The sequence below is a fragment of the Hyalella azteca genome, unplaced genomic scaffold, assembly GCF_000764305.2.
Source record: "Hyalella azteca isolate HAZT.00-mixed unplaced genomic scaffold, Hazt_2.0.2 contig422, whole genome shotgun sequence".
NCBI lineage: Eukaryota > Metazoa > Arthropoda > Malacostraca > Amphipoda > Hyalellidae > Hyalella > Hyalella azteca.
The window spans coordinates 293743-317792 of record NW_025930774.1 but is presented as its reverse complement, the minus strand read 5'-3'; the positions used below and the strand labels follow the sequence as shown (position 1 = coordinate 317792).

Genomic DNA, 24050 nt, shown 5'->3' with positions numbered 1-24050 from the left:
TGTCACTGGTAGCTGCAAGTAATGTATCGGTTCTTCAGTGCTCTAAGGGAGCATGTGTGCAGAATTTCGAAAATCTACAGGAAATGTTGTCTATCACAAGTCATACGGTATGAAAATTTTTCAGTGAGCATGCTAAACCATTGGAATGATATTGAAAATATACACAAGATACAAACACTACGTAAATGTAGGAGTTGTCAGCAAGTTCTTAAGAAAACATAGAGTCGTGCAGAGTTTCCAGCTGGGCCTTGCGTTCTGCTTCGTTTTTCTGAAGAATAAATTAGAATTATTAGTATTTATCAACAGTTAAGGAAAAAAGTGCATGAGGTAACTTGGCTTAAACTGTTGAGCCTATTTTATACTAAAATTGATGAACGATAATGTTAATAAATGATCTACTTTTTCAAATATTGTTTCACAAGAATAAAATAGCAAGGAATCACAAGATAGTGAATTATTGAATGATTACATAATCAAACCATGATAAAAGGCTCATACCTTCCTCAGTTTATATTCCTCATAGGCTTCATCATCAGTCTTGAGCTCGTGACGGCACATGGGACAAGAGTTGGTCTGAAAAGAAGTAATTTACAATGTAGAAATGTTCCAATGTTAACAAACTCCTAATAAATTGTTTACAGCAGTAGGCCTATAAAATGAATCGATTATATGTGTTGAAAAATAAATTGATCATTACCAATGTTATATAATAAGAGAATGGACTAACGGTTTTTTTTACATGTATTTTTGGTAGGTATATTATTTCATTATCCCTCCTACAACTCTTAGTAGACAATATCAATCATGAACTAGCTTACCTACACCAATAGTTTGGGAATTCTGTCTTAATATAATACGGAAAATTTATCTGCAGCATCAAACTTCAAAATTTGGTAAGTCAACCTAATAAAAAGACTTGTTATTAATAAAAGTTATCTGTACAAGAATGCAACTATGATGAGGCATTTAATATACAGCTATTCCTTGCAACTTTTTTGTTTAAATTTCCATCAAAAACTCAAAAATCAAAAAATTTAGGAGAAAAAGTATGCTGTATCCAAGCAGACATAGATGCAGACCTAGAGATCTAGAATACCAATTCAGTTTAGCACAGTTGTCTCTGATTGGCATGGAAAGTGTTGACAATTAATTGTTGAGAAAGTTATTTTGTTACACATTCATAGTGCAAGCTATAGCTATATGTTTGTTGCCCACAATTATCTTATCAAAGGCATGTCCCATTCCAAGAAACATTTAGCATGACCCACCCATATTGCTCCCACGTTGGAATTCTAAGCAAATTTCAATTTTTTATCCTTGAATGAAATTTAACACATCTAATTACAAACCAAATTTTAATTCATAATCTACCCTTCAACTATTGAAAGGCTTCTTGATTCAACCAGAAGTAAAATAAAATCAGAGACAGGGAATACCGTATTATGGATGTAGGCCCTAACTGCACCTATGTCCCACCAGGGAAAACAAAACCACAAACAAACGAAAAATGTTGACAAATATATAAGTAACATTACAGATGTTAAACATTAAGACAAAATGTAGATATAGTGTTTTAAATATGAGGATGCCACTATTTGAGATTTTTCATTCAACAGGGTTGCTTCTGGTATCTCTTGATAATGATAAATGAGGGACAAAGGTAGGTACTAGGAAATACTCTCCAAATAGAAGTTAACATTGAATTAAGTGTTTTAAAAGAAAAGATAAGTATAATGAAACCAAAAATGTAAGGAGAATATGTCAATAAATAATTAAAATGTATCAAATTATCAGAGAAAATTGATTCTGCAACATTCTAGGTAATAAAATTACAATGATCAGAAATAACTAGATCTTCTCCATTAGGAATTGCAGAAATTTCTTCAAACAAACCTTGTTGAGCCACGGTAACACACAGGTGATGTGGAAGAGATGCTTGCATGGCAGTTGATGACACTTTTCACTCAATTCATACTGCTTTAGACACACAGGACACTGCTGACTTGTTCCTGCAAAATTTTGTGGGTCAGAAAAACACATTTTGATGGGCTCAAGAGTAACAGTTTGGAGAAGCTGGAATGATTCAGTAACTAAGACGTATAAAATGCTTACAATTTACAAGTGTAAAGTTGTTAAAATAAAACAATGTTTATCAAATAAATAGAAAACTAATTTTCAGCTGTAAAAAGATTTCTTCTCAATTAAAAAAATTTAGAAGCCCTTCAGGTTTTCATGCTAGCTAGCCACTGGTCACAATTTATATCATTTTGTCCACCATTTGCATATATTGTCAGCAGCACAAGTTACCTGCTTCATCTATAGTGATAGTTTCCAAATCTGCTATAACAGCTCTTGAAGTGGGAGGTGGGGGTTTGTGGCCAAAAAGATCATTGTACTGAAGTCCAACTTGCTGCATGGTGAAAAAATAAACAAAAAGTATATGAAAATGTAAAATTAATTAATAGAAGCAATGGCATTACTCAATTGGTCTCTTGTTACATAATAAATGTGAATAATTGGGTTTCTGTATTTGTCAAATGAAATAAAAAATTTTCTCTATCAAGTTGTTCAAAATTTCTAGCACTTCATCATATAGTTTGTAATTAAATGCTAAGTTAGTATTACTATTAGTCAAGTGACATCAGAGCATTTAATATACTATACAAAGCCAAACATATTCAACTTTCTATTTAAGAATTTTTCAGAGCAATGTGATTTTTGTAAGTTCAGTAAACTTCACCTAGGTACATTCTTTGCTCATTATTATTCTATGATGTTTCTCAAGATTAGAATGGCTTAGTAGGAATAAATTAATTTTAATAATAATTTCTGTTACATTTGAGTGGAATGTACAGCATCAGAGCAGAAGCTGAATATTACTGTCTTAGTAAAAAGTATATATATAGCATATGTACTTAGAGCAAAGTGTAGATATTAGAATAGCTTGGGTATTCTAAGGGGAATGTCTACCTAAAAATGATATCCTAAACTAAATGACCAATATTTATGAAACTTTGTATCAATAGGTAAATTACAAAAAGAAAAACATTTTGATGATTTGAATTTTATGAAAGAAATGAGAGAAAATGTTGAATGCATAGGAAACGGCAAAAATGGGGGGTTCATTATAAATCATCTTCGATTTACATGCCACAACATTGAGAGACATATCATTCAATTTGTAAAGAGAATATTTATCTACTCTAGAAGCAATTTATTTTTATTTTTAATTAAATTGTTTTTTATACAACTTTTTCCATTCTCCATTTTTCCCTCTCCCCCTAGTTTTTTCAATACTTAATACAAACCATGTCCAAATCAGAAAAGAGGGCTTCTAGAGTCTTGAAAAATCAAACAATAAGTTTCTTGATGCTGTAGTTTGAAAATCATAGGAGGATATAGATTTCCAAGATGATGTATTTTGGAAATTTTAATTGCTCAGGAGCCAAATAAGTAAAATTAATTGAAAAAAAAAAGAAGGAAATGCTAAAAGATTGCTTGATACTGAAGCACCAGCTTTCCCTTAGCCAATTACTTGTCTAGAGGGTACCATCATGCATCTTTTGACTTATTCTTGTCTAGATTATTGCAAATAATAAGCTATAAATGCAATTCAATAATGGATTAATTTACTTAAAATATTTATTTTACAAAAGTTTAAAACAGCACAAAACACAAAAATTATTGCATGTACATCCGTGATGTACATACCTATGCTTTGTGAAACGCATTTACTTTACAGCTTTAAAATGAATGCTAACACATTGTAATTAATGCAAATAATGATCTATAAATACCCCTTTTTAGAATAAATATTTGTAAATGCTGTTATAAAATTGTCATTTTATAGAACTAATGCAAAAACTAAAGCCCTACATAGATAAAGTTGGCTGTATAAGACGTGTCTTTTCAGTAGCAACAAAATGAGCTTCAGGACAGTTCAATTTACACAAATAAAGATCTATATATACATTAATAATTGTAGTAATTATTATAAATATGATTATAATATGTTTTTTCATAAAAGTTCAAAATGACCACACAAAGAAACTATGACAGCTATTTTTGTCTTATTTCCCGCTGTTGATTTGGGCTTCTTCCTACAAAATGAGATAAAAAACACAGAAAATGTAATTTCTGTGATTTTCATGGTGGATCTCCCCCTTAACAAGTTGATGTCAGAGTTGTACATGTATATACCATACCTACAGTGTATTGCTCATGGATGTAGTGATACATGTACCTATATGTGTACCACTTCAATTATTTCAATACTTTTTAATAAGCTTTGAAATACAAGTTATAGTGTTATTGTCACCATCAAATTTTTCACACACATGGAAAATATTGGAACAAAAAAATTCAATAGGAAACTGATTATATTCTTTATAAAAAAAAACAAAAATTAATCATACATGGCGTTTTTGTTACTGGGGCTAGGCACTGTCAGATGATATTTACATGCATGCTACCTGATGAAGATTCCTTGTGCATTAGGCTCCTGCGTCTTAAAATAATTTTCTCGAAATTAACCGGGACAGACTAAACGAGATGAGAAAATTCCGGGAAAAAAATAACAGGACAGAGAGTAAAATTTGTCCTGGAATAAACGGATGAACCAAGACAAGACTTCTGTCCCGGACTTTAAAACTTGTGTCCCGGTAAATTATGAACCAGGACGAGACAGACAGATTTGAAACAAGACATAACAAGACGAGACAAGATTTTTCTTAATTATTAAAGACAAAACAAGTTTTTTGATTACGATACGAATTGTTTCAAAAACATGGGTTGAAGAATGACAAGTTAGCCCTTTATTGCTACTAATAGGGCCATAGACAGTTACCAGTTAAATTGAGTTAATTGCAGATTTAGCATAATTTGTCTGACTAACTGACATGGCAGTTAATTAATGGTCCGACAAACACCGCAAACCTGTCGATGTATACATGGCTGAGTATCGAGTCAAAAATGTTACTCTTATGTCTTAACTAAGGCTTTGATGGCACTTATGGGAACCGTACGAATATGAGTGGAGTTTATTACGCGTTCGGAATGAGTTCAGGCGCCCTGGAGCGCATTATAGGGAGTAGGGACGCGTGTCTAGATTAGTCGGCCAATTAGTAGACAGTGGAGTGGAGTCCTGGTAAGATATTCATAATAATACTAAAGCTAGTATTAGATTATCTCTGCCTTTTGTAAAATTTTGTGCTATGCCTCCAGGAAATCTCCACAATTGTGCAGTTTCCTGAATTGTTATCAAACACTTGGGCAGAGCTGGGCAGCGCTACTTTGAAATGTAGCGCCGCTACCGCTACCGCTACATGCTCTAAATGTAGCGGGCGCTACCGCTACCGCTACCGCTACATCCACTAGATTGTAACGGGCGCTACCGCTACCGCTACAGTAAAATGTAGCGCGCTACATTAGCCGCTACAATGGACAAAATTATTAGAAATCTCTTAATATTTATTGTTCTGCTATTGGGATTTACTCATTAACATTTAATGAAAATAAAACATTTTTAAAACATATCAATGCAACATTATTGCAATTAACATAACCGAACTAGATACAGTAAATAAAAGTTACAGTTATTTTTATGTTTTACCTTCCCTACATGGATGTGAACTTTAATCTACCAATCTAAAAAATTATCCACATTCAATCAGTCTTTTTTTGTATACCTATGTGGATTATTTTTGAGATTGGTAGATTAAAGTAGACATCCGTGTAGGGAAGGTGAAATATAAAAATAACTGTGTAAAAATAACTGTAAGAAAACTGGAAGATGAAAAAAACCTGTAAGTGGTAACTGGTAACAACTTAACAGGTAACAACTAAAATGTTGACACTAGTAACAGGCTGAGGTTGACAACATTACACCGAAATCTTTCGTACAGTTTTATTCTGTAATTTATATTATGTATGCATCATGCTGGATTTTGGATAATATTTAATACTATTAAGGGGACCGGCTACCTTAAAAATCGGAAATTTTGGCTTTACCGTTTTCTTGACTCATTTTGTAGCTGCTGCATGAATAAGGCACGTCTAACGCAGTTTACCGCATGTCTGTGCGTGCTATAATTTTTGCGTAAGACAGTTTTAAAAATATATATATGAACATTTTTTAACAATATGTACAAAGATTTATTTGAATTAAATTTGTATATATAGATCATTACTCTCGTTTATTACAAAGTGTTTGCACTCGTTTGAAAGCTACAAACGAGACGCGTTCAACAAAGCTACTACCATAGATGTACATGCAATACTTTTTTGCGTAATGCAGTCTTGAACTTTTATAAAATGATCATTTGATATCATTATTTACAAATAAATGGTATTTATATGTCATTATTTAGGTTAATTGCAAAGTGTTTGCACTCGTTTGAAAGCTACAAACGAGACGCGTTCAACAAAGCTACAACCATAGATGTACATGCAATACTTTTTTGCGTAATACAGTCTTGAACTTTTATAAAATGATCATTTGATATCATTATTTACAAATAAATGGTATTTATATGTCATTATTTAGGTTAATTGCAAAGTATTTGCACTCGTTTGAAAGCTACAATCAAGACGCGTTTAACAAAGCTACTACCATGGATGTACATGCAATAGTTTTTGCGTAATGCAGTTGTAAAGTCATGTAGAATGAATATTTTATATATATATATATTATATATAAAAAGTCCCATTATAGCCTATTATTCACGTTAAATTGAACATAAATAGGTCTAAAGACGTACCAGAATAGGTCTGGTACCCTGAATGCAAATAATTGGCAATGGGAAAGCTTGGGCTACAATATCAAGATTTTTTGGGCATATTCTTCTGTTTTCAATGAATTTTGCTTTATTTGGCTCCCCTGAGCAATTTAAAAATCCAAAAAACGCCATCTTAAAAAAATTATAACTCCAACAGTTTTCAAGCTACGGCAATGAGAGACATAACATTCGATTTGTAAAAACAATACGTAGCGACTGTAGAAGCCTTTTTTTAATATGTGCATGGTTTGTCTTATATATGGGAGGGGGAGGGGGGTGGGGGGTAAAAATGTGAAAAAATGGGAAGAACGCGAATAAAAAAAACGATGAGGAAAATAAAAAATCGGGGCTCCACAATCGCTAGATATTTTTGTTACAAATCGAATGATATGTGTCTCGACATTGTAGCATGTGATTTGCAAAAGTTATAAATTTTTTTTAGAGTAGGTAGCCCTTATTTGCCGTTTTCTATTAATTCCACGTTTTCTTTTATTTTTTTTAAATTTACATGAACAAAAAGGTCTTAGATTTCTGTTTTACATATGTGTACCAAGTTTCAAAACGATCCGTCTGTAAACAAAAAAGTTTTTTTGGAGGGTAGCCGGTCCCCTTAAGTAAAATCTAATGGCTTTATCTATAAATGTAGCGGTAGCGCTGTAGCATCAAAACCTCGTATCGCTACTTAAATATGTAGCGGGCGCTACCGCTACCGCTACATTGCCTTAAATGTAGAGCCGCTACCGCTACCGCTACTGAAAATGTAGCGGCCGCTAGTAGCGGCCGCTAGTAGCGGCCGCTACATGTAGCGCGCTACTGCCCACCTCTGCACTTGGGCTTGTTTAATGTTATTTTGAAAGGATACACATGGATATTTTGAATTCTTTTTCGAAGATCAAACTATTATATTTTTTCCAACTTAAATTTTGTTGTATTTTAAAATGTTGTTGATATTTCTTTCCAAACTTTTTGTTGAAAGAGATTGCTTAAGGCAAGATCAATGAATCTGATTCTGTGATTGTGCTGGAGGCAAATCAAAGTCTGTCCAGTCAGCCAATGTCACCAGCTACAGCTAGTATGGCCTCCTCCAAATCATCATAGAACACAATTTTTGAAAAAAACGTGTTTTTCCATTTTTATTTGCCTGTCAAGATTAAGTACCATATTAAACCAGAAAATGTATTCGTAGCAAAAATCATTTCAATTTCCGAGCTCCAATCAGAATAGTATAAGGATACGTCTCAAGTTATTAAATAAATGCAGGTGTGCGCAGTAGCGCTCTACATGTAGTGGCCGCTACATTTTCAGTAGCGGTAGCGGCGCTACATTTAAGCAATTGTAGCGGTAGCAGTAGAGCCCGCTACATATTTAAGTAGCGATACAAGGTTTTGCCGCTACAGCGCTTCCGCTACATTTATAGATAAAGCTTTTAGATTTTACTTAATAGTATCAAATATTAAATTAAAAACTAGCATGATACATACATAATATAAATTACAGAATAAAACTGTACGACAGATTTCGGTGTAATGTTATCAACCTCAGCCTGTTACTAGTGTCAACATGTTAGTTGTTACCAGAGGGGGGCAGTAGCGCGCTACATGTAGCGGACGCTACATTTTCAGTAGCGGCAGCGGCGCTACTGGTACATTCAGAGCATGTAGCGGTAGCGGCCGCTACATTTCAAAGTAGCGCTGCCCAGCTCTGTATAAATTAAATGTATTATGGTAAGCCAAAGTTTACACCACATCAATAATTTATTTGTCTCGTTATGTCTCGCTGAAATGGCTATATAAATTCCGGGAAATTTTAAGGTACCTACCTATTTTAACCGGGATGTCTTGTCTCGTCTCAGTATCGTCCCGGAATACCTACAGAGGGCTGAAAATTGTCCCGGTTTTTATTGCAAACCAGGACAGAGCCTGTTGTCTCGTCTTGTCTCGGATAAAAAAAATACCAGACGCAGGAGTCAATTGTGCATATTGCATGTTGCTAACAGTCTGACACTCTTCAAACACCATCTCTGAATGTTCTCTGCTGAATGAAAAGGGTGTGTCTTACAGTCATCTCTCATTTCTGCCTGCTAATAATTTGTTTTGGTAAGTAATGATTTTTTCTTGGATGCTCAAGTGAAAAATACTCAACATCAAAAAGATTAATCTGCCTGTTCTAACTCCGTTGCAAGCTATTTCAGTGAAGAAATTGCCACAAATTTTGCAGGATAATTGAAAAAATAATTGAAGAACTCGCAAACTCCACGAGGAGAGGCAAGTCCTAAATCTGTGGAAAGATCAAACAAAGGGGGAATACCAGAATTATGGCAGTAAATTGCATCAGCTGTACTGTCAAACGGAGTAAAAAGGGACGGTTTTGAGAGTTTTTTGTTAATAAATTCTTACCATGAAACATTTCAGAAATGAGATTGGGCTCATTTTAAAGTTCTTTGTGATGGATACTGAATGGCATCTCCAAAAAAATTCCATATGCTGCATGTGAGGTGCCAGATGCAAAATAGGACACTTGCAATAAAACTTAATTTTAAAACATTTAAAGCATGCAGAGTGCACTCATCCATTACTAACAGCACCGTCAACTGGGGTGACTTTGGCCCCCAGGGTGACTTGGGCAGCATTTTTGATTTTGTTTTGCAAACAAAAATGGGGTAGTAAACACCGGGGTCATAAACACCAAGGTCGTAAATGAGGTCATAAACGCCAGAGTGACTTTGGCCATTGTTTATGACCCCGCTTTTGTTTGCAAAACAAAATAAAAAACACGGCCAAAGTCACCCTGGCGGCCGAAGTAACCCCAGTTGACGGTACCTACTCTGAAGTCCTCCTCTTTCATTGTAGATGATGTAGAGGTAGAATAAATGACATTTTTTGTGATCTTTACTTGTTTTTCCTTTATTGATATATTACCATATACATTAATTACTGTATTATTGATGTGATATTACAATATCCATGAATAGGCCATTGAGTATTTCAACTACCTTGTCCACTGCAAGCTTCATATCAGCAGCCTTATAGCATTTTTTCTGTATCTGTAAGCTTACAGGATGGCTTGTAATTTCCCACCATTTTAATTGAGTTAAGTAAATTTACTATAAAAAAGATCGTGAAAAACATACCTGAAACAGAGAGGAATGTTTTGGTGACAACCATCATATGTTTTGGAGAAATAAGTCATAGTTTAGGTAAATTACTTTTCATTCTATGAGGCCTGGTGCACAATTTTATATATATATGACATTCTATGCACAATTTTGTGATGACACTAATTTTTCGATAAGTGAAATTTTTTTTGCTGAGCGAGGTAAATGTAATCAATATTCTTTGTTTTTAATCAATTTTTTCCTTAACTGGAGCCTTTGCCAACTGTGGTTCTACTGTAAATGCGTTTTTAAGCGTTTCCCTAATTACCCCGGGGGGGTGTCCCTTTTTACCCCGTCGTGCAGAAATGGCTGCCATTTTTTTTTGGAATTAGATAGGCAAATCTGTCAATTACATTTTTAAGCCGACACCTTGGTGCAGCTTTTATGTAAGTAAAATTTTTTAATGCGGTAAATATTTTTTTTTTTTGCTCCAGACCTTAGCAGAGGTACTTTTCCAAAATCGCACTTTCCACACTTTTCTTCAGCGATTTTTTAGAGATAGTAAATGTTTGATTTCTTGACTAGCTTTATACATAATAGATAGTAAAAATGTTGAAGTTTACACCACCATTTTTAGTTTTGCAATATTTTGATTAGTTTAGCTGCTACAACATTTCTACAAAATGTGGGACACACATCCCGATTTACCCTGCCCGTCCTTTTTTACTCTGTTTGACGGTATACCAGTAGGCCAAAAGCAGCAGCATGACATGAATGCAACTTTACTTGCAGATTACACTCACTGTATTAAAGACGACTTGGCACCATCACACAGGAACTTCTACTTCCCAAATGTGATTGAGTATAACTCTCAGCTGTGTGGTTGCCTTGTTGATTTAACAGATATAATTAAATTTCTAAAGCAAATCTCCCATAATATATGATAATGAATGGTAAGTTTTTCTATCTTGCATTTCTTCATCTCAAAATAAATTAATGTTTGCTCTGATGTGCTTTTTCTGTATTAAATTAAGATGAAATTAGTGTGACTCTTGCAGAACATTAACATGCTTCCTTTGTTGGGGGTCAGGCCCTCTTAAGGTCAGCAGTTTTGCCAGTATAGTACCAGCACATGAAACCAAGCAAAACAAACTCAAGGAAACAAATGGAAGAAGAACCAAGCAAAAATGTATTAAATAAACTCAGTGGTACATGAATATGAAAGGTGAAAATTTGTTTGTTTGAAATGGGACAGCCTAGGGCTATGAATGATGGGGTGAACCAAGCATGAAAACAAAAATAGCCAGCAGCCCAAGCTGGATTGAACAGAACAGAGTAAACAAGAATAACTGGTAAATGAATAAAACTGGGCCAGGATAATAATGAGTGAACTAAATCAAATCAAAATAACAAAAGAGAAAACTGACTCCCTCTAAAACCATGCTTCACACTCACATGCACTAGGTAATTTAACTTTAACTAGCTGTAACTTGTTTAGTATTAATGCATAGGGAACACAAAGAAGAGAATTAATTCAAACTATTATTAATGCTCAATAAATAATTAATTTGCCAAACTGTGGCCCCTAACACCATCAAAGCCTGATTTCAATCATTCCTGCATAAAAAAAAAACAAAGATTAATGTGGCAACAGATTACTGAGTTATCAATTAATTTGATTAACTGATAGGTAGTTAACAATTGATTAATTGTTAATTTCTTAGTGTTCTGGGCAGAGTTATACAGTATATCCCATGTTTTTTGCATGTACAATGATAAATGCCTATTTTGGTTGTATCTGAATGATCCTCTAAATTGTTAGAGAAAATTCAACATTATTCAATCTAAATCAGTAGAATTTTTAATTTTTTCATTTGAGTATAAAATACATTCAAACATTTCAAATAGATGCCCAAGTTTTTGTAAAAAAGATGGCAAATAATTGAAGCATCTATTGCCATACTGGAAAGAAATTAGTTTATTTGGAATAATCAATTTTATATTTATTTCTAGCAAAATTATTATTAGATACTGTCAACTGGGGTGACTTAGGCCACCGGAGGTGATTTTGGCCACCACTACAACAGAAACAAATGGCAGCAAAACAAAATAATAAATGTTGGCCAAAGTGACTGGGGTGACTTTGGCCAATGTTTATTATTTTGTTTTGCTGCCATTTGTTTCTGTTGTAATGGTGGCCGAAGTCACGTTACTTCGTATAAGTATTTAATCTAAATTTGCACAATTGAATGCAATTGGATACTTAATGCTAAAACGACAAGGAACTTCTAATTCTGCAATATAGCCTAGAATGATCTATAATTGTAAATTGTATGATGCTACCAGTCATCACTTGCACTATTAGCTGATTAGTATAGGAGAATATAACTATAACCGTTAAAAGATTTATTAAAAACCGACGATGATTAGGAATAAAGTATAAATAAGATAAGAATAGGGATTGGGGGTTAGAAACGAATTTTGAATTAAGGAGTGTGGAGCTCGAGCCGTCTAGCGCGCATGCGCGAGACCGGGGAAGAATTTAAGGGGCGAGCGGGCCACCGCGAGTCAGTTCCGTACCGGTGTTAGTGGCGTGTAGAGCTACTGGGCGGCGTTCTACGACTCAGCGAAAAGCCAGACGTATTTGTGGAAACAGCTCTGCAGGTGCGAGAGATAGTGCTGCAAGTTAACCACGACAATTCAAGACGGACAACTAGAATCATCTGCCAAAAGCTACAACGCGAGCCTGGTTATACACGCTCAGAGTGAGTTCCATCGATGCAAAGTTCTACGAGTGTTCAAGCAGCAACCCTCCGCGTTAGACCGCAACGCCAAAGAAACCAACGCCAAATCCAAGTATTGCCGGATTACGACGGATTGAGTCACCGGGGAGTCTTCCAGCGTACTTTATGACATCTCTTCAGATAACACCACAACACCCTTTGGAAAACACCCTCAGACAAAGCTCACCGAGAAGCAACGAACGCCGCAGCCAAGTATTGCCGGAGTGTGACTGAATAAATCCCGGGGAAGTCTGCCGACGCTCGCCTTCATTCCCGCCGGTGATGTACCCCTTTTTGGGATTGGTGAAATACCATCCCCATTTTAGCCCTCTTTATTTGTACTATTGTGAAGGTTAAATTATTAGCGTGCATTGTAGCCTTCATTGGGAATTGCAAATACGGGTAGGCTAGGCCTAGAAATTTGTTGCCAATTTTTGCCGTGCCCAGCTCTGTATTAGGGTGGGATTTGCTGTCATCAAGTATGTAAGAGTTGACATGCTTATTTGTATCCTTTCCCTTGTCAAGTCATAGCTGCCAGCGTGAGAACTTTTTCACTGTGCCCCGGCCCTTGTGCTAAAACCTGACAGTAGGATAGCTAAAACCTGAACTAAAAATTCCACAGAGAGAAAAGTTAAAGGATTGACGTCATAACTGGAAATGGATGAATTTGTTGTAGGGTCAAAATCGTAAATAATTTACATCAAGGTACAACCCATAAATTAAACTAAAATAGGAAGGAAGGAGTAGACATCTTTATTATAATCATAAATTTATTTTAAATGGCAGAATTTATTTGTTTACACACGTGCGATTGATGACCAGAGAATTAGTCGATTTCTATTATCAGTGAATGGAACTTTTCTTCAGTTGAACAGTAGATCAAAAGGCAAGTTTCAGGAAGTAATTCTTATTTATTAACGACATTTCGAATGCAACAAAAATGAAGCAAAAAAAAAAAATAACAACTTTCCTTTTGATCTACCGTTTAACTGAAGAAAAGTTCCATTCACTGATAATAGAAATCAACGAATTATAATCATAGCGCACTAATGAACTTGTTATTTGCAAAACCCCCGGTGTGTTGTGCAACAGCTGTTCTCTTGCCGGCACAAATTCATGTCTCAGACAAATTTGCGGCCAAACTTGCAGCCAGTCTCATAGGAATTTGGAGATTGGCTGTGAGACTGGCCTTAAATTTGTCCAAACTGGTTTAATGCTTTAAATTTGTCCAAGACTGGTTCTGCTCTGCAGATCTCTGCTCTAGTTGCTGAGCACTTGCTTTGAGCACTCCTGTTAGTTACATTCTATTGTGTTGCATTTTCAACACAACCAAATACATTGTGGTAATTTTTGTATATAAATAAGTAATCTTCATTTTTCAAACAATCATGGGTTACTCATACTGTATATATATGCCATAAAGAATACATAATTTGTATGATCAATTAATCAGCAGTTGGTTTAGGATTCTTGTCTTTAATACTGTATATTTGAAATGAGTATATTTTTTCTTAAAAAAATTGTTGCCTAGATCAGTCTTTGCTAAAAGCATTGCATAATATTCAAATGCATTTCAAGAATTCTGTCTGTTGAAAGTTATGAAGTAGCTGTTGGCGTGTCCGCATTATAGAAGGCAGCAACTGCAGGTCTGCAGCATGCACAGAGTGATGTCTATGGAAGAAGCTACAACGGATGCATTGTACTAAAAAATGTATGTGTTTTTTTTTCTAGGCTTTATGACTAAGGCAACAAAAGGAATAACTTTTTAGACTAAAGTGAGATGTTATTCCTTTAAATATCGAATCGTGAAGACAGTAATTATGTGAGAAGGTTAAAGATCTCTTGCAAAATCCGTGCAACTGCTTTCCTGTATAATTCTGTGAGAATTGTGAATTATGGTACACCTGTTCATTACCTTAAATTTCCAGTCAGGCTTGGATTTAACATATTTCTTCAAAATAAAATGAACTGCCACTATTACTGTTATAATTCTACACCATTATTTGTGAAATGAAAAGGAATGTTTTCATTGCAATTTAGATGGTAGAATTGAAGATTTTGCATAATATGTGTGCATAGGCCATACCCAGGATGGTGCCATTTTCCGCGGATTAATCCGGCGTAAACGAGGCTCCAAGCCCTTCAACTGGCGTACAACGCGGCATACAAAGAGCTAAAATAACGTTTTTGGCGCACATGTCCGGCGTATGTCCGCATCTGGCTTGTCTCGACGTACATCTGCATCTGGGTGATCTGGCTTGTCCCGACGTACCGTACGTCCGCATCTGGCTTGTCTTGGCATACATCCACATCTGGGTGATCTGGCTTGTCCCGACATACGTCCTCATCTGGTTTTGAGCATTTTAGTGCATAGTAATGCATTTTAAAGCAATTTAGGGCCTTCTAATGCGATCTAGTGCGTTCTATTACGATCTACGTTGTTCTATTACAATCTAGTGCCTTCTACTGCGATCTAGTGCGTTCTATTACAATCTAGTGCCTTCTAATGCGATCTATTACAATCTAGTGTGTTCTATTACAATCTAGTGCGTTCTATTATGAACTTTATTATATTATTAACAACATGGCACATTATAACATTATATTATTAAAAACATGGCACATTATAACAACATAACACATCATAACATAGCACAGTATAACAACACACCATATTATAACAACATAACACATCATCATCTAGCACATATAACAACATAACATAACACATCATAACATAGCACAGTATAACAACACACCATATTATAACAACATAACACATCATAACAAAGCACAGTATAACAACATACATTATAACATTGCGCAGTATAACAACATAACATAACACATCATAACATAGCACATTATAACAACATAACAACACATCATAACACAGCACATTCGTAAATCGCGTGCGCTTGTGTCGATCATTAGGCATCGGCCACTTTGATCGCAGAGAGCGCGCTTCTGTGTTGATCATTGGGCATCGGCTAAACTGATCGTAAATTGCGCGCACTTGTGTCGATCATTAGGCATCGGCCACTTTGATTGCAAAGAGCGCGCATCAGTGTTGATCATTGGGCATTGGCTATATAGATCGTAAAGCACGTGTGTTTGTGACAATTGCCAGGCATCAATCGTAAAGTACGTGTGCCTGTGTCGATCATGCAGCATTGGCGAGGGTTACACTTCCGTTTTTAGCAAGCATATTGGCAACTTTCTTCCTTGGCGTACTGGCGTACATCCGCAAACGAACCTCCAGCGTACACACTGCACCTTCCTGACCATGGTGCACAGGTTTGAAAAGAGATTTTAATGTTAAAGAAAGTATTACTTATGACTTTGAGCAACAAAATTTCAGTCTTTAGTAAAAAATTTTCATTCATGGTACCTAAAAATTAGAAGGCTAGGCCCTAGGAGCTTATCTTGATTTCAAACAGCATTACATTACAGCAATTTTGCAAGTTATAACAGTAATGTTACTATACTATAGTACTATTGGCTATTACTACTATAGTCAAAAAGTAGGAATCCAAATTGGAATATTAAGGAATTAGACAAAAGTTTTATAAAACTGCAGGTAAAATTAAACATTTCATACAACATACATTGATCATCAATTTTTGCAGATAAAACAGGAAGTTTTTTTTTTTTCATTTTCAAATGAAGGAATTTGGAAAAGGCAATAGGAATGGCTTAAATTTGCCAAATTCAATGAATGTTTAACCATATGATATCATGGACCTTTTCTGCCCAATTTTCCTGTTTGAGTAGAAATTATTGCATTTGCATCTGATGATCTGCTAGCCTATCTAGATTCTAGAGCCTACCTAGAAATAGAATAGATCTCATCATTCTCTCCTCTTACAAGTTAATAAGATAACATACTAATAGGCAGATGAATTGTGAATGAAATAGTCAATTGAATATATCAATTAAAAATCAGTATTCAATAATTCAAAAGTGATCATAACCATGAGCAAAAAGGCAATTGGAATACATAAACCAACCTCCCAATATCCTCCAGTAGCAATGAGACGGGCAAAGTCAAGAAAATGGTTGGGTACTTCTCCACCAGAGCAATCATGTTCACTAAAATATGACGACATAATTATCACAAAATTATTTATGCTTTTAAACAGCAGCAGGCGAGCCACGCAACTCAATCGATTATCGAGTTATGTCGTACCTCCTTAGGCTCCTTTCCTCCTATGCGAGAAGCGAGAACCGTTGGGCCGCCGGTCGGCGCCGGATAATTACTCGGCCTCTTTTCTTCAACTGGAGATATTATGAATATTTCACTTCGTTTGCACGGACGAAGTGTGGTAATTTAGTCCGGACACTGCAGAGAACTTAGTTGATTACCGTAGCTATTAGGCTCAGGCACATAACATGATTCAACGAAATTATAGTTGAGTCAACAACACGCGGACGATATTTCGTTGAATTACCAAAACTCGGATCATTTAACGCATAAATATGAAAGCCTTTTTATGCTACCATTATAAAATTTAAAAAATGTATACACTATAACTCACACGTAAAAAGCAATTTTTCTCCCTTACGGTAGCTATCAAAAATTTAAGTTGTTGTGCTTCACGTAAACTAAGTTCTATATACATGGATCAGTTCTATGCCTAATTGAAAATAAATTTCAAACGGACTATATTATTTTATTGCAAGTTTTGTCTGATTTGATTCAAGGTGAAAATATAGATATTTTCAATGACGACTCAGAAGTATGGGACTGCAGCTGAAAACGGAGTCTGTGCACGTCTGTGCTGTCTGTGTCTGGATCCAACATAGAAAAGAATAGAATAGAAGTGTCGGCGTTGAAGACATAGGCCCATGGCCTGTTGCCGATTCTTGAACTTTTCGTGACGTGATTCACAAGGGATCCGGCCTTTGGAACCCGATCTTTCCATAACTGACGATTGATTGAGATTTATTATAAATTTTTGTGTCGTCAGCATACATCGAGCAAACGCTAGACACAGCTTCTGGCAGATCGTTTATAAACGCAACGAATAGAATAGGCCCGAGAACGCTTCCTTGTGGCACGCCGCTGGCACAGAACATAAAAAAATGATAAAGATAATATAAGAAAACGTTTCATAATCAGCTTTACAATCAGGGAAATTGGGTAGGGATTTTTTGTACTTATAATATGAAGGAAAGTTTGGCTCTATGGCAATGATTTTTCTCAATGAATATAAGCAGATTCATACACGAACCGTTTATAAATGAATGCTCGAACTATGGTAAAGTCGCATCATAGTATAGTATAGTATATTATATTATAGTATAGTATAGTATAGTATAGTATAGTATAGTATAGTATAGTATATTATAGTATAGTATAGTATAGTATAGTATCTTCGGCATTTAAAGAATAGGCCTGGATAGGCCTGTCGCCGATTCTTGTACTTTTCTTGACTCATAAGTAATTGGATCAGTGTATTATGGTATGGTATCGAATAATATACTGTATAGTATTGCAAAGCTATCATATTATAGTATAATATAATATAGTTTAGTAGAATCGGCGTTGAAGAATAGTCTTGTTGCTGGTTCTGGTAATGTTCGTTACTTGTCTCCTGGTGATCTGTGGACTGTTCTTTTGGCTTCCGATGTATCCGATGCTGGCATGAAACTAAGTAGTTGCTGATCATCTACCAGTTGTGAGGTGGAAAGCACTTCTAGTCGAAACGTATACTGCGTCATAGCGTTGTTTAGTGTTCTTGAATGCGTTCTTTCTCTTAGCCGGAGTATCAACGAAGCTAGCAGAAAGTCAGTTCCACATGTCGATGTCACGAAACAAAAAAATTGTAGTCGCATTGATTAGTAGCACCGCATTTTTTTTATAACCGTGACCCCAGTAGTTGATTTTCGTTTTATGTTCTAATAATCTATCTGAAATCATGTATAAACCTTGTATACATCAATGAGGTCTCCACGCATGTGTCGTTTATCAACGACTTGGAAGCTTCATTGCCTGTATTTCTTCATAAAACATCAAGCCTGGAATTATTCATACCTCTTGCCCTTCTGAAGTATTAAACCTTTCTCTATTTTTGCCCTTCTCAAGTATTAAACTTCAAAAGTAATATATAAAAAATGGCGTTGGGAAATAAAATTTAAATTTAAGTAACGCAGGTAAAATAGATCAATTAAAGGTAGGAAATGAACAAACAATAGAATAAAGGAACATTTAACCTGCAGACCCTAAATTAGAATCAATTGTAAGCTGCGGGCGGGGCAGGCGTTTGGGAAAGTGCCTACAAAACTCAATTCATGGGGCATTCAATACCATGCGAATTTCCCCACTATATTTGCCTGTATTAAATAGTTCAACAGTTTCTATTCTTTGACCTACAATTCTAGCCGTAGATCCATTTAGATTTCTGAGATAAAAAGTATTCAAATGAAATTTTCTCTTGTTACGTTACATTGGAAAATCGAAAAAATTACAATGTGTAGTTAATTGTTCCGTCAAATATTGAAAACTTTCTATTAATACACGTTTAAAGGAATATTTGAATTTCGGTCAGCGAAGGTTTACCAAAATTAAAGGAATATCTGCGGCCGAGGACGAGGAAAACACGCCCTTGACATTGAAAAGGGGAGAAGTGAGGGCCGTGTACGCGGAGACAGTACAACTTCAGAACCACATGTTCATATTTATTTAAAATGTAATTATTTTGATAAAACCTCTGTTTTCGACAAACACACTTAAAAATTTATTCACTCTGTATGATAATTTGAAATTAATTAAATTTGTCTCAGTTACCGAGCAGTCGGCAGATTTTACCGTGTATTAGATCAATGACGAGAGAGCTAAGCTCGCGGAGGGTGAGCATCGTCTGATGACTGGTCGATACGACGCCGATGCTTCTGCCGGTCTGGTGAAATCGTACAGTATCCAGTACATTTGGGCATTTGACGTCTGCAGCCAGTTGAGGAATTGCACTGATAATTGTACGGGCTAGAGATACTGGTCATGATAATATTTGGCTATGACTAAATATCGCGTTAATCAGATGCATTTTGTTAGTATCGGCCAATAGTTGAGCTGATAATGTCCATGCATATTTTCCAATAGCTTGACATGAATTGACTGTTTAAACTTCCCGACCAATGGATATTTCTTTAATGAATCATATACACAATTTTTTATATCAGGTGACTCATACTTTGACTGATATAAATAACGACAGCTTACCATGCACATAATTTATCTCTATGTCGCTCAGAAAACGTCAAAACTAAATAGAAATTATACAAACACAATTGAAAACTGATGAGTTGTTAATTTATATTCTTAGAAATAAAGAAAGAGGGCGAGAGCGGAAAGAGAGAACTATACGTCAGCTGACAACCATATGGCTCACTGGACGAGGCGTCTCCTGAGGACACAGTGGCAGTCAGTCGCTGTATTTTGTTGACACTTTCCATAGAGATTTACTCCAATTGATACAATGGTGGAAAGAAAGTATTTAAATACCGAATATATTTTATGAGACATTACGTTATAATAGATTTGCGTTTATTCGCAGTAACTTTTAAATTATAACTTAATGTTTTGTACAAGATTTGTCTTTTACGACATTTTGAAGAAGTTTGATTTAAGTAAATGGAGTAATTCATAAGACTCTCATCCCAGTTTCTTACAATCATTGACATAATTATCTCTCATTGTACCAAGTTTGTTATGGAACGTGCAATAAACCAGGGCTTTGGCAGTTTTACCATTCTTTGAATTTTACCATCTGTTTCTACGATGTTTAATCGGAGTTTCTCCCCAGCTACGGTCAGTAAAAAATGCTTAGTGTATGACTTGCATCTGCGAGTTTCTTTTCTTACAAAGCATATTAAATTGCCTGTTGCTTGCTTGAATTCAGGACGATCATCTCCGTGACGACTTTGGAAGTCGCCTCACCACCCTGTGAAACTTCCTGAGACTAATTTGTCATTAGAACCCTGATGATCTACAGACTAGCGTTTATTACATTGAGATAACACAAAAGGCCTCAATTATAAAGGCGATATAATTCAGTATGTTTACCAAATTAACTCGCCATTGATGAAGTCTTGATTAGTGATGACTATCGATTTCCCAAATACGTAATTTAGAGACAGACGCTCTCGAAGCGTGTGTCAGTGTCACTAAGTCACTCTGTAGTTTCACACAAAATTAGGTCAAATCTTATCGATTTCCTTAGACGTCTCACTAAGCTTGTTTACTTTTCATCTTGTTCAAAGTTAATATTAATACCATGCCGTCCATGCGGTACTTTGGTAGGTGAAATGACAAGTTTTTGTGTGATTACATTTGCGTCTCTTGCTTATGAATCATTCAATCGATTTAGCAGATCTCAAGAAATTGTTTGTATTTCAACATATGCGTCTTAAAGCGTAATATTCATCAGAAACGGTCGTTGTAACCGCCATAGCTGGCGATCGTCCTGAAGTTCTATGTAATTTAACAAGTGAGTTAGTGGATTTCCTTCAGCCTTTAGTTTAGGTGACGCAAACGTGTAAATGTATTCGCAGTGATCGGGCGCAGATGCAAACAATGACTAACGACTAGAGAGGAATTAAAATGAATTTGAATACAAAAATGAATATTTTAACGCTCATCTACTTTTTTGAGACATTTTAAATGTTTCAGTGTTAGTGAAGACGACGAAAATCACGCAGTTTTTGATTCCGGCGGGTGTGGCTGGCGAGTTCTGGTACTATTCACCTCGAACGGGTGGGCGTGGGAACTGTATCAGATTTAGTACGGAATTGTCAGGTGTGGCGAGAAGGTCGTGAAAGTGTTTAGCTGAGCTCGCAGGTGGTTTTTGACAGAAAACGTCTTCTTCCTTACTGAAGGTGAGTAAAGTGAAGTGTGATGACAATGGCATGACTTTTTTCGAGTATTTTGAGATGAAAATTCTAGTTAAGCATCAGTCGTTATTAATGCTTAACTTCATCATTGATTTGCCGGTTTTTGAGCTTGGCTTTCCCTGGAGACTTAATTTCTGTTCGAATTTTGAATAAACTTAGATCACTCTACTGTAAACTTGAACGCAAAATGTATTTGTTTTTATTTTTGGGTAGTAATATCGCTGAAAATTTAAGTGCCAACCGAATGTGAAAAATATGGCGGTTGACGGCAGCCACGGGCTGGATCAACGCCGAACCTTTCAGGCACGCTGAAGCCCTTCAGAAAATCACTTCGCTGGCTCACTCTAGAACCACAAAGAATGAATGGCACTTGTCGTTTTTGTCTCTTTTCACGGTCTTTGCGTGTTGGTATCTGAAGCATTCGATGTAATTTTACATCCGTCATCGAATTTGAAATTGCAACACAGGCTTAGAATATTAAAACCCTGATGGCAGCCTCAGCTTACGACGTTCTTTATTTAGAATTAAATTTCGAGGTCAATTATACTATTACAATTAGCTAGATTTTTTACTTTATCATCACAACCTTGCTTACGAAATTTTAAGTTCATTTTCCTATATCATTCATTAACCGTAATTTTGAATTAAGAAATTATATCCCTGTAACCAAATGGAAAAACAATGAGTGAAAATTGCCTATGAATTAGATCAAAGAGCGTTAGTCGTAACTCGTAACAGTATTAAAAAGAAATATTGTGAAACGTAACATAGGATTCGCTCAAATGTGACAGCATTTACGAACTGCTCGTCAAAAGTACGTAGGTATTTACAGTAGTCTTTATGTATTGTATCTTTTCGTGATAAAAGCCTATCTGCACCCTGCAGAACTTTTATTATTATTATTATTATTCCACGAAGAGATTGTCGTGGCGTCTCGTTCAGATCGAACTTCGAGGGCACGTTACAAGCGGCTAAAAAAACACAAGATGATAAAAACAGATGACATCTATGCTAAAACAGAGGACATATGCCAAGACTGATGACGTCTATACTAGAACAAATAACACCTATGCTAAACCAGTAATATCCATGATAAATTAGATAACGGCTAGGCCTAAGATTCAAAGGCTCTACGGAAAAGTTCTGTTTCCGTAGGCAAAGGCAAAGTTAACAAGTTCTGAAAGAACTTGTTAATTGACAGTTGAGCTGATGTGACAATGTCATTAAATAGAACTGGTTTTGGATGGATTCATTTGTTGTGATATCCACGATCAAGTTATTTATAGCCTATATATATAGGTTACGTGAATCGTGTTTCTAGGCTAGTGTATTTAAGAGGAGACAGGCTCGTGATACAAATGCTGAAGAGGGTGGCGATTAAACTCACGCGCGAACATACTCGAGTAGTAGACCTTTTAATTGAAGGTTTGTTACTTTACTAAGTTTACTTGGTGACATAAAAGAGAGAAGCTCTTATTGTGGGAGGATTTTTTTAATTCGACTAATTGACGTTAAACTTACATTTGTTGGTGGGTAGACATCCCAGTTAAGGAGTGACTTTAGTCTTGGATTATACACGGCAAGAGTCGCGCCGCTGTGCTCATGCGACCACGACATTTGGAAAGTCTCCAGGCGGACGTGATCGCGGCCAGACGGTAGCCACGCGCGTCGCCATTGCTTGCGACACAGCAGGTGACCAAGGCGGCATGTTGAAAAAATTTCGTCCATGTTTAATACCTTTAATACGTTGACTACACATTATGCATCTACGTACCAACACGGGTGTTGTTTATAAACGTGTTCGTTCTCATGGGTGCCAATGATAATTGAATCAAACGACTTATTTTGTCATTTTCGGTACCGTATGTAATGACGTGTTTTAAAAACAGTTACCTTGTTGAAGATGAGCGTTTGAAAACTGGGCCGATCCGGAATGCGGATGATCACTTTACATTTCTCCTCGTATTGACAACCTGTTTAGAATTTAAAAAATGAATCTCTTGGTCAAGAGGTTTTAAAACTTTTGGTTGGCACTTAGATGCGAATACTTTGACGACGAAATTTCGTATAATTTGGATTGAAATGATTTCCCGAATCGCGTCCTAGCTTCAGCCTATTTATGCATAGTGAGAGATACCAGGATGACGCCTCATCCGGTGTGTCTGCGCGCGAGCGAGCTGCACTTCCGGCACGATTGTATCAACTCCCTGGTTCTGTTCATGTGTGTGGAAAAATTAATCACCTGAATTCAATCCATTTTTTAGAGCGCCGAAAAATAGAACTCAGCCGTCTTTCCTCTAGCTACTTGGCGTAGTCTGATTTAATCGATGCCTAATGTCAACTTAGAGTTCGTTTTCCTTTGTTTCTATTAACTAATTTTTAATTTTAAGAACTGCTTGTCCAATCCCACATAAGATGAAAGAATTGTGATTCATGAGCAATAATTGCTCATTTCTATTGGAGTTGGACGTGTGTCGGCGTCCGGAATTTGTTCCAATTTGTTGC

General features: G+C 35.8%; 2 protein-coding genes across 2 annotated transcripts in view; one reads left to right on the top strand and one right to left on the bottom strand.

Annotated features, from left to right (window-relative positions):
- Window positions 1-200: 200 nt before the first annotated feature.
- On the bottom strand, window positions 201-16836 carry LOC108666725 (E3 ubiquitin-protein ligase RNF181). The gene is made up of 5 exons (XM_018153640.2): window positions 16664-16836; window positions 2308-2410; window positions 1894-2009; window positions 499-573; window positions 201-268 (listed from the first exon to the last, which is right to left on the bottom strand). Exons 1-5 carry the CDS (start codon window positions 16760-16762, stop codon window positions 209-211), a joined length of 453 nt encoding a protein of 150 aa, XP_018009129.1. The 5' UTR covers window positions 16763-16836; the 3' UTR covers window positions 201-208.
- A 4545-nt stretch (window positions 16837-21381) lies between these two features.
- LOC108666723 (protein singed-like) overlaps window positions 21382-24050 on the top strand; it is a 35693-nt gene continuing 33024 nt past the window's right edge. Inside the window, exon 1 of the mRNA XM_018153639.2 lies at window positions 21382-21530. The gene's annotated coding sequence lies outside the window, so the exon portion shown is untranslated. The remainder of the gene's footprint in view (window positions 21531-24050) is intronic.

Excerpts from the sequence above, each read along its gene's own strand:
- LOC108666725 (XM_018153640.2), bottom strand. The coding sequence starts at position 16,762 with ATGTCGTCATATTTTAGTGAACATGATTGCTCTGGTGGAGAAGTACCC. Across the intron at positions 2,411-16,663 it reads CTACTGGAGGATATTGGGAG|CAAGTTGGACTTCAGTACAA; the intron begins GTTGGTTTATGT and ends TTCACCATGCAG. Across the intron at positions 2,010-2,307 it reads TATCACTATAGATGAAGCAG|GAACAAGTCAGCAGTGTCCT; the intron begins GTAACTTGTGCT and ends AAAATTTTGCAG.